This window comes from Aplidium turbinatum, chromosome 5 (genome assembly GCF_918807975.1).
Source record: "Aplidium turbinatum chromosome 5, kaAplTurb1.1, whole genome shotgun sequence".
Taxonomy (NCBI): Eukaryota; Metazoa; Chordata; class Ascidiacea; order Aplousobranchia; family Polyclinidae; genus Aplidium; species Aplidium turbinatum.
In genome coordinates, this window is record NC_137476.1 from 11,076,889 (window position 1) to 11,089,143 (window position 12,255).

The following is a 12,255-nucleotide window of genomic DNA, read 5'->3' on the forward strand; positions in this document are numbered from 1 at the left end:
ACTGTATTTCTGTAAAAATAGCCACTGGCTGTCGATATTGCGACGCAACACCGTACGTCACTAAAACTTGTCACTACAATACAAATTACTGAGATAAAGACGGGAATTTCGTCCAGCCGGCAAGCACTAAGCAAAACAGTTAAATATGCGACCAATCCTTCAAGCAACAATTCAGAATGACGAGAATAGATTGCAATATTTCAAACGCACGGAGGCAGCTACTGTGACGTAATAATGATATGCATTATGAAGCTATTCAGACACATGTTAAATTTGGCTTACACCATATCTCGTAATTCAAAATTTAACGATGATGTAATGTTTCAACAGGTGTGACCAGAGGTGATGCAATCTTTGCTAATTTCTAGCAATAGTCCATTACGTCAAACGCCAAGATTCAGTAGACCTGAACGGTTTTATGTGACGTTTGATTTAAAAATTGTCCGGAACACAATTACATAAACAATCTCAAACATATCATCGATAAGTTGGAAGTTCTATAGAAATATCCCCACGTGCAGCATATATAGCCTATGCAGTTGCAAGCATGTGTGGCATGTCACCATGTGGAACGAATTTAAACAAGTTGTATAACAATGGTGCTGTGGGATGGCGTACCGTAGCAGATAAGGCGTTGGCTATTTCCGGTTATGCAAACCTGGTTCGACACCCGGCCTAAGCTGGTTGTTGATAAACACTGCTCATCTCTACGCAGGGTGTAATGAATTGGGTAGACGTAACCGCTGGAAAAAAGTGGCCAAGAGAAAGGAACTGGCCACCCTACTTCCGTTAGTGCGGAACGCTTAGCGTAATTCCAACCTTATCTTCTCATTCGTCATAGCTCAGTAGGCCTAACTGAGTATGGGACTTTTACCTTTGCACCAACTACATTTTGGATGAGTTAGTGTTATTTTAGAGAAAGCTACTCAGCAAACTTGAGTTGTAAACTGAAACGCACCAGCACTTCATGATCTCTACTCAAGGAAATCATTGATTGCAACTTTTGAAACACTTTTCCAATCAGATCTACGGTATGTTTGTTTGAAATTTTTGTACGTAAACCAGTATCTCCAACGGTTGCGAGTTGAAACCATGGTTTTAGCAGACAGAAAAATTTGTTAAGAATTGTTTTCGCTTAACCATGACTCAAAGCCGATTGAATGTTGTGCATCAAATTAGACGTTTCAAAATCTTTATTAAGCCTATTTGATGCTGTGATCTGTAACTTTGCATTACAAAAGGTCCGGAATGTATTGAATGCTTTTTGCTTTGTTGAACTATCTTCGTTGCCTACATCTAGGCTACAGTAGGCTACAGTACATGCATGTGGCAACATGTTTCAACACTGGTTGAAGCGCCAAAGGCACCGCACATGAGATGTGCACACCGTACGAATATAGGCCTACCCCTACTAAAAAAAATTCTAGACAAAAGAATGAGCAAAATGGTAATTTTGCTGAAATTGTGATGAAGTGGTTTGCATATCGAAATAAGTATTGTTCCCGACCAATCCTGGTTTCTCTCGGAGACCCTGCTAACATGTCCTGCACCCCGCATTCTACCATCAATGTGTTGCCAAGTTCTAATCAAAACCGCCTGGATTGCCAGCCTCCAAGCCTAGTGTAACTGAAGCGTTACACAATCTTCTATAATTTTCTCCTTAAAGTCTTTGGTTAGTCTGGTTAGTTAGTCCATTCAGCAGCACATCCCTATTAAGTTATTGTATATTTACATACCCTTTTCAAAGTAGGCTAGTTAGTTTTGTGTGTTAGCTAGGATACCGTACAACAGCTGTAGGCAAATGGACAAAGGTTGGATAAGTTTTGTTGTATTGTACAGTCCATTGCAACAAACAAAAATAGACTTAAACCGACACAAAATAAACGAATGAAAACATATTTTTACAAGAAATGACAAGTGCTGAGCAACAAGATAAAAAACTGTAGGCCTATAAGTGATGTCAAACAGGGGTCGGGTGCTTGTATAAAGAAGACTATATAGTTCCCCCGGGCCCCGAGCTGCTTTAAATATCAAATAGTTATCATTTTATGCAAACTCGTTATAGAGCATACCATGGCCACTTAAAGATACGGCCTGATTTGTTACATTTTGCAGAAATTTCCAGGTTTTTCTAACTGTGGGCAAACGTTTGAATAAATTTTTCTAAAAATTAGATTTTTACCCTTTCTTTATTCTTTTCCCCACATGACACAATAAGTTTTAACATCCTCACATGTTGAAAAACAAAAAAAATTTGATTTCGAAGATTTTAGTCAGAGTGTTAATTTTCAATAACAGTCTGATTTTGCGTTTTTCAACTTACTTTTTCTCATTTGCTACTGCTTCCCCAAGGCAACAAAAAATTTTTTTGTCATACGGAAACCGCAAAAAGTAAAATCATCTCAAAAAATGTCAGTCAAGCACTAGCATTAGCCTAGCTGCAATCAAAATCTGCAAAATGTGACAAATCAGGCCACATCTCCAGGTGGCCATGAGCATACCTAGTAACTTTGATTTGATTTAAAGAAAACTTATCAAAGGTTTAATTACTCTATCACTGTGAAGTTAGCTGTTATAACATCCTGACGATGTGGAGACTTAAGTGCGTTGTGTTTCTGCGGGAATAGGTTTGACGACCGTAAAATTGCAACATGCGTTCAGTGGAAAGAAGCGCTGAAAATTAAACATCGCACAGTAAACAAAAACAGAGATGTTGCCATGGGCGAAAGGGGTTGGAGGACAATCCCTCTGGCAAAATTTTATCTAAAAAAACTATTGTAATTCATATTGAATGACGTTTGCCCCCCAACAGTTACTTTTGCCCCTAAAATAAATAAAAAGTTTTACTTGCAAAGTCAAGCAAGTTTCATAGTTACAAAAGTATTTCTTCCAGTGTTCGAAAGGTTCTTTTTTTGTACCTCACTATGATCTTTGACAATTTTTACATATTTGTAGAAACGGCAACCACTGACACAAACCTCTCCAATAAAGTCATCAGCCTAGTTCAAAAGCCATGACGTAGTCAGGGTTTCTAAGACGAAGAGACAAAGACAAGTCTTTTCGCCTGTGTTGTGTCCCTGACGGTTTACCTGAATTTTTGATTTTTTGAAACAGCCAATTTGGCGCGCCTTAATACTGTGCCGTGGGGCAACTTTCTAAAAGGTACCATAAAACATCCCCTACGTTAAAACTTGGAAAGAACAAAGGAAGAAAGCAAATGGTAGCTAAATTAAGTCATAGGTTAGGGCGATGGTAGTTATTTCATTGATGTGGGTTTGATTGTCACCACTGCTATTGCTGTTTTTTCTTCTGTAATTACCAAACAAAGTTCAAAGTAATAAATGTTAAAGTGCCTACCCTACTGATCAGCGCGACTCTGATTGGTCAAATCTCAAAGCAGGGAATTTTTTTATGGTACCTTTTGGAAAGTTGCTGCCCGGGGATAGATGTCCGCTCTAGATGTATTATCTAGTTGTAGATGCCCCTTAGCATTGCATAATGATTTTTGCATAACAGAATTGACGAAACAAAATAATATTGCATTTTTCAACATGACAGCTGCTTTGGAATAAATTTAAACTTCGAAAAGATAAGTTTTCATGACTTCAAACATAAAAAAACGTATTTTCATTGAAGAATAACGGAAGGTTTAGGTTACCAAACGCAGGCCAACTCTGGAAGCATGTTTCTTATTTGCTGTCATCGTGTTTTTTTATATGTTCGCTTTTTTGCATCCATCACTTTGTATTGTTTTCCACAGTAATCTCTTCATTGATATTTTCCATCACTGAAACAAACAATCTGTCTGCATTCGCGTCAATGGCAAATGATTGAAAAACAGAGTCATCTGTAGCCATGTCTAAATCATCTTTTTTCTGTTTCTGGTGATTTTGATTGCGAGTGTATCTTGGTTGCTTTGACTGTTTCTCAGAAGCAATGGAAGTCTCACTTATGTGGCTGGAAGAAACAGCAGTACTTTTATATTTGGAATCTTTTATTTTATCTGATGTTGATGTTACACTTTGTGATGTGGAATGATTGGTGCTTTCACTTAGACTAGCATCCGTTGTTTTCTTAAATGTTAGATTAGATAAGATTGTAGGGATAGAGCTTTTTTTCCTTTGCCCTGAAGATGAAGTGGTCAAAGTGGGTAGATTAGAAAATCTTCTTTTGCCTTTGACAGCAACTGTGCGGGCGCACACCATGCATTTACTACTACAGGCGGCTATTCCCAACGCTGTTGTAACGTTTCTGTATAAGATCTTTACAGCTTTGCGAAATTCAAAGTTTCTGGCACTGTAAATAAAAAAGTTCCACAAACTGTTGCAAGCTAGAATAATTACGGTGACAAATTCAAACCCATTGTAAATAAGACCATCCGGGACTTTGAAAGTACGTGGACTGTAAAAGTTAACTGTTGGCGCAAAAAGAGAAGATATTGACACAATAGCTACAGGCACAAGACTTGCAGTGAATGCGCCAACCATGAGTGACAGGGTTCTAGCCAGGCGTGTTTCCATCGAATGAGTCTTTTTCTTCGAGTCTATGGTTAAGTGTCTTCGGACTTTTGCGTGTTTCTTTGTAAATTGAAGAGTTGCAAAATTTACGGTCCACATCAGTAATAAAGGGATGGCAAAAGCGATTGCATACAAAATAATAGCACTTTCATGGGCGGATATCACCAAAATTGATAAGTTTAAAGTGTATCTCAATTCCTGCAGAAAAAATGGAAGAATAGAAAATAAACATCCCAACACCCAAATTCCAACGCACAGTCGTTTTGCCCAGACTTTGGCCAAGTCTTTGCGATAGCTCAATGGACGGTAAACTGCACTTAGTCTATCAAATCCTGCAATAGTTAAGGTGTATATCGAAACAAAAAAAGAAATTATTGTAAAAAATCCAATAGCGTTTAAATAGGTTTGAGAAAAAATATCGTTAAATCTGCCGGCAGGTTGTAGGAGTTGCACTTCTGTTATGTTGTCATTCAACGAGCCATTTGTGAAATTGTAACCAGAAACAGTGTACGTATCTCCAGAATGTTGCTGCCTGGACAACAATTTTCTTGATAAAGTGCCGATAAAAGATGGAAAAACGATCGCTCCCATTAAGAGATCAGCAACAGCTAAAGAAACCTTGTACAACCCCTGGCTGTGAAGTAACACTGGATTCCTCCAGTAGACGACAATAACTATCAGGTTTACCGCCGTGATGATCAATCCCAGAAGGCCACATGCTACCATGATGGCGATCATCTTCGCTTTGCAACTGCAACATAAAAAACACGACAAGTATTACAAGCTTTAGTCGATCACAACAAGTCAGTTTGTGGGCGTATTGCAAAATAAGAAGCAAAAAAAAAATATTTATTTGAATAAAACAAAAAGTGCAAAGCGTAAAAGCTAAACATATGATTGGGAAAATGCTTCGAAAATTAAATTGTCTTCATGTTCGAGGTCAAATATTTTTGTTCACAGAGGTCAAACAAACGTTTCAATCAAGACACTTTGCTGTAGGTTATCGATCTACGATGTAATATTAAGACTTAATAACCAGGAAAAGATATTGTCGAAATTACTCAACATTTAGGCCTTAAACAAAGAAAATGCGCTACAACTAGTTATTACGAATAAAATTGAATGCTTGTCATGATTTCGGTAAAAAATTCTTATAATAAAACTATTAGTAATAGAATTACTTTGTTTAATAATAAACTAAATTATAAAAGCTTTGTAAGGGGCATAACCCCACAACGCAGGAAACAAGACACCGAAACGATATGTCGCCACTAAAGAAGAAATAGAAATGTCTCAGTCTACTCTTATTCATGTCACGTTTGATATACAAACAAATTGTTTTCCTACTAATAACTTTCTAACTAAGCTTATAGGGTTTCATCGCTAACCAGGCAACAAGTTTCCAACGCGTTTGCCGTTTACACGAATATTATACTTCATAAAAAACAATTGGCATTTTTTCAGTATATTCTTCCAGTTTTCTGCATAGGCTACTGATATACAAAAAAATATACATAATTCTAGACAGTGCATAATATACCATTTCGGCCTAAAGGCCTTGTAATATATACCTGTATATCTGCCACGGTAATATATATCGTCTATGTATATATTACTGTAGGCTATGTAGCAAGATATAAACACTATCAAGTAAGTGATTCTGATGACAATAGGCTACCTTAGAATAAAAGTTTAATATAACAAACCCAAATTTTATCTTGCACCCCCCAAAATATGCTTTAATTCCATTGTAATTCATGTTAAATAGTGTTTGCCCTCTCTGAATAGTTGCTTTTGCCCACTAACACTTCTGTCTAGCCAAATCACTGAGCAGGAGTCCCATTTATCGTACGTTTGAGTTTTCAAAACCATTTTACTAATATTCGGAGTTTTTAAACCATTTTGATAAGAACAAACCTACCTGTTAGACAAACAAGTCCAGACAGAGATTATTTGTTCTCTCAACGTATGTCCGTCATATCCACACCACGAAATTTCACAAGAAGGCAAATTGACTCGAATTATCTCATGAAAGTCACCAAGATGCTCCACCTCTGCTTCATAGAGAGCAATTTGGACGCAGGGGATTTTGATATCTTCAAATTCTACTGAGATTCTACGGAATCGCTCAATCAAAGCTTGCCATACTTCAGTATTATTGTCAGAGAAATCAATGTGTGTTTTTTTGATTATTTCTGTTGAGATTTGGGCATGTATTGTTCTTGTGTTGTTTTTGTTTCTTTTATAAGTTTCATTAATCGTTGCAACGCATTTGTCAATTAAAGCAGGGTAGTCACAAAAGTGATCATACACTAGACGTGTGTATTCGCTGAAAGCAAATAATTGCTGTTTACATTCTTCTTGGAGTTGAGGACATTCCCAAGCTTTTAGATTTTCAAGGTAAGTGGTTAAACGTCTTCCAGTTAGACTCCAGTTTCTCTCATAAACGCGTGCGGCGCGTGCACAGCACTCCAAGGTCCTATTTCTATTTCCTACCACAATCCCGGGGGCGTACCGACACCTCAAAGGTCTCACACTGGTTTCACTTGTTGGGGTAGTGAGAAATGTTTCATTATACGGCAAAGTATTTTGCGTTGTTTGAGCTTCAATTTTACCAATAAAGCACAAAACTGCTGTAACTTTAAACAACAAAATGAAATTACAGAAAACTTGGCGGTTCATTTTGATGTGCTATAAAAAGGCAACAGATTAAAGTAATATAATGTGTGTAATTTCAAATATGTAAAGTTGTAGACTAATATATAAGAATAGCAAACGTTTTACTAGTCTTACCGTAAGGCAGATAAGACGATAATTTGGGCCAGGTACAAATGTGAGGCCTATCTCTCAAACACGTCACCTCTAAAAACAGTAAAATTCCTTGAATATGTGATACTGATAAGTTCTAAAAATTCTGGGCTCGGGTTCGAAAGTATTTACTGCATCACTCTGTCAACACTGCTCCCTACATTCCTACAATTAAGGGCGAGTTTAACTGATGGGGGCCCGAAGAACTTTGAGATCGGGGGACCTCCGTGCATAACTTAGAGCGCCGAGGGCTCAAAAAACTTTACAAAGTAACTTGAAAGTCACCCACACCGTTGCTAAATCTTTTACGCCAAGCTCAGGCGCAACCTTGTGCCTAAAAATTAACCTTGAAAGAAATAAGAGGCATTTCGCAGAAACTTCGAAGGCTGAGAGAAAATACTATTAATAACACAAAATCACATTTTTCCACGCCGGAGAGGGCCTTCAAAAGGGGACCCGGGGCAACTGCACCCTCTGCCCCCTCCCTAAATCTGGGCCTGCCTGCAATATACACTGTTTTGTATTGTAAAAAATAAAGGTTTAAATTGTAAATCTAGGACTGAGAAAGCGTTTTCTAAAACTCAAGCGTAGCAATTTTGCATTGGTAAATCTTAAAAGTTTGAACTACTGACAATATCTAGCCTATAGGTAAAATAGACCTTGTCGTTGGAAGGTGAGCTTTTGAAGTTACTAGTCGTTGCATGTGAAGTAATTCGTTTACCGCTTCCCACTGCTACGACTAAGCACTGCAACCTATAATTGTAGAATAATCCTTAAAGTACGTTGCACACGCCGAGAGTTGAATCATAGTCGTTTGGTCGTGCAGTCTGTCCGTTAAAGTGTTAGGCGTTTCTTGACTTTTCTTTCACAAGTGAACATTTTGATCATCAACAGGCTGTAAAAGCAATGTTATTTTGTACGTATTACGTAAGCTAACGGATGGAAAAGTATGAAAGGTGATGATCTTCTTGTCAACTTCAACTATCTCATTGAAGTTTTGCCGGTATGCAGAATCTATGTGATCTCGAGGTGTGCGAGCTGGCATCTTTCTTTAAGTCGAAATCTTCGCCCTATTTAGCCATGCTGTTTAAATAAGTTAGGTTCAGGCTTATTTCTAACAAACCTTAGTTACAGAAAAAAAATAAAAAACTAAATTCCGCTCAGCTTTTATTTTTTAAAACTCTGTTTTTGTATGAAATTTATTCCTCATAATAAGACAGAATTTCTGACAACCTGTTTACATAATGCACTGTCTTAAATAAACAACACTATGGAACGGTTTTTCTTTTCGTGGCTACATTTTCTTTTGCTTCGTATTAAGCTAGGTCTAGAAACACGTAAAATACAATTCGACTCACTTTCTCTTACGAGGAAATAAATAATGAATTCCTTTCTTGATGACAACGTGTGATGGCGGCATGTTTAAAGTTCTTAATTAAAACGCACACTTTAGATTCTTTGTACAACTTTTTTTTTAAAAGTGACGTGCATACCAAGCTGCCAACTTCTTCCCCATCACGACATTTTAAACAACCTTTTCAATAAAACTACTTTAACAAAATAGACTATAGACTAATCTAATCCTCACCGTATTTCTTGGTAATTGCATAAACAATTTTATAAAACTGGCATTTAAAGAATTCTCCAATTTCCACGACTTTTCATTTTTTCACGGATTTTGTAACAACTAACAAGTGAAAATGCAGTTTGTAATTTTTTGTTTCGGCTACTGGTATTATGGTAACCCTGGAGTTGAAAATAAACGAATGAAAATAATTGTTAAATGTGAGAAATAGAGCGATGAAACCTTTAAAAGGCGTTGACATAGCCTATTCCGGATAAGATTCAAAATACAGTAGGTTATGTATTCACAAATCGGATAAGTTTGAGAAACTAGGTAATTTTAGAATTTCGTTATCATAAACTGTTTATTAAAGAAACAAAGATATTTCGCCGAAATCGGTTTACTGGATGCAGAAAGGTAGCAGGTTCGATGTCCTCTAACAGAAGTTAGCTTGCTTTGGGGAAAACTTTATAAATGTAAGAAATCACATTGCGCTTAACCGGAAAGGCAATGGGTGACGCCAAAGCTCGTGGTATGTACGTTATTGCTTGTATCAACGTACCGTGGACTTTGTCACAATACCAGGTCGCAACAAAGCTGAAAGTTATTTGTTATGCATGCCGATTAACTAAACCAGGGATGTCCAACCTGCGGCCGGCGGGCCGATTTTTGTGCGGCCCGCTAGTCATTTTCACTCCAAGTAGTATTTTGAACTTCATGGAGAAAAAGAAACAAAATGTGAACTTTATAGAAAATGAAGAATGGTTGAATGATTTTTCTTTCTCAGTTGACCTCACAGAAGTGCTAGCTGAGCTCAATTTGCATTTACAAGAGAAAGGTCAGTTGTGTAGTTCAATGTTCGAGTGAATAAGTAGCTTTACCAGGAAATTAAAACTTTTCATAGCACAATTGAAAGCTGGCGAAATTGTACATTTTCGTAATCTATCTGAAAGAGCTCAAGACAGGTCTGTAAACTATGAAAAGTATGCTAAGTTATTATATGTGAAGCTTTGCTTAAAGAATTTACAGTTCGACTTTTTGACTTCAAAAAGATTGAAATTGAATTAAAATTATTCAGTGACCCATTTTCATTTCAGTGTGATAAAGCGCCACCCGAATTTCAACTTGAACTGCAAAGTCGAGAAAGTTTGAAAACTTTTCACAGAGAACACACTTTCCCTTTATTTTATAATGAATTACATTCATGTAATGAATTTATTAAATTAGTTAATTTGTCCAGAAAATTATTGTTTATGTGGGGCAGCACATATTGTTGCGAGCAGTTATTCTTATCCATGAAAATCATTAAAACTGCAGAAAGAAACAGATTGACCGACAAACACTTAGCAAACATCCTAAGAATCAAGACAACGTCCTTTAATGCAAATGTTGATAACCTTTTAGCTGGAAAACAATGCCAAAAATCTCATTGACTTATTTGTATTGTAGAAATAAATTTTGTTTCTTTCTATGTGTGTGTTATTTGTTCCTATCTTCGAAGATGAAGTTAATGGTTTTTATTTGTTTCTTTATGTACCCATTTTTCTTGAAATTTAATAGGTCCTGCGGCCCATTGATTTATTTCAAGTGACAATGCGGCCCACTATAATAAAATGTTGGACATTCTTGAACTAAACCATTAAAAATGTCCACTTTAAACACTTGTGTATTAGCATCGCAATTTTTTTTTTTATTATTTTAACTGAAGTTCATTTATTTATTTATCACTTCAAAATTTTAGACATTTTGCTTTTGAAAAAACAGTAGGCTAATTTTTTCTGCAAAATAGGCTGATTTCCTATCATTAATTGTACAAACCTGTTTAGGTAAACACATGTGGGATATGCTGGGGATCGCATTAGAAAACAGTTGTCACGACAGCTTGGAAACATGCAGATGAAAATAGCTTCAACCCCATGTAAATATTAATTACGTCCGGCGTAGTCTACTTCCACTTCAGTTCAATTGTTTTTATTTCTGACCATCATATCAAAAACAATACACGTCAACATAGCAAAGGTTCAGAAAAAGGTAGAAGCTACAAAACGTGAACGTTAAAACGTGCTTGTGACCGAAGTAAGTTATTGAGTTGAAAGCAAATTGGCACGGTCGCAACACCTTTGGCACGGTTGCAACACCTTGACTTCAAAACATTAACAAAAAATTTAGAATTTTTCAGGATTTGGCTACTGAAATAAGAGATAAGATTGAAATAAAAGATACTTCAAAAAAGCTTCAAGACTGTGTATCGTTTCAAAACACAATTTTAGATCTCGTGTCTGTCAAATTTGGATATTTCATTAAGCAGCACTTTGTAAACTGTCACCACGGTATACTATACATCCATCCACACGACCGGATATATCGCTCGGCTAATAACAAAATACTGTACAGCAATTTGAAAGTTTCCTTGTACAGCTTAAGCTTCCAAAAACAATACTAATTTTGACCGAGCATATAGCACCGGCTGCGTATAAATATTGTTACAACACAAGCATGGCAACAACCTCAAACAGGGTTGTCAGACAGCTTTTGAGAAAAAGAGCCAAACAATGTCGAAAAAAGGGCCAAACTGGGTAAAAAAGAGCCAAATTGTTCAATAATGTTAATAACGTTACAACATTACAACAACACAGTCTACATTCTACAAGAACAATTCCAAATCTTCATCTTCTACAGTGTTTCCACTCGAATCTTTGGCATTGGCATAAACATTGTCAGCTAAACACTGTCTAAAAAATCGTAATGACACTTTTCAGTCTCAATTTCCGAAAGACATTTATTTAAATAGCTAGTTTCATAGTAGCCTATGTGCCAACTGCTTCCAAAAAGAGCCAAATATTGAAAACAAAGGGCCAAACCATTTTTTTGGGGGCCAACTACCTCTAAAAAGGGCTAAATTTCACAAATTTGGCCCCAAAAGGGCCAATCTGGCAAGCCTGACCTCAAAGACAATGACACTCATCTGCTTATACAACATCTTGAAAGGGATAAAACCAGCAGTCCATTATGACAGGTTATGATGTCACAAAATCGAAACACCCAATGCAGTATCTCGAACAATTATAACTTTTACACCATATTGATTTTACATCTTACAGCAGGGGTTACCAACCTTTTTTGCATGCGGGCCACTTTAGCACTAAGGAGAGCTGTGGCGGGCCGCACTAATAAAATTTTGGGTAGGTTAACTCTTGTGCTAGAAAAGAACGCATTTCGTACCCAGTATCCAGCGTTACATGTTATCATTATTCATCTTAGAATACCGCAGCAACAAAATTAGTTGAACAACGCTACTGCCTGGCCAAGCTCCTTTAACAACACTTCTGACTTCTTTGACAATGCCTAATAAACGAGGCCACTTGT

The 12,255-nt window shown here is 36.8% G+C and overlaps 1 protein-coding gene across 1 annotated transcript; it reads right to left on the bottom strand.

Annotated features, from left to right (window-relative positions):
- Positions 1-3,737: 3,737 nt before the first annotated feature.
- Positions 3,738-7,199, bottom strand: LOC145770934 (uncharacterized). Its single transcript, XM_082582677.1, has 2 exons — positions 6,439-7,199; positions 3,738-5,268 (listed from the first exon to the last, which is right to left on the bottom strand). Exons 1-2 carry the CDS (start codon positions 7,197-7,199, stop codon positions 3,738-3,740), a joined length of 2,292 nt encoding a protein of 763 aa, XP_082438803.1.
- Between the last annotated feature and the right edge of the window lie 5,056 nt (positions 7,200-12,255).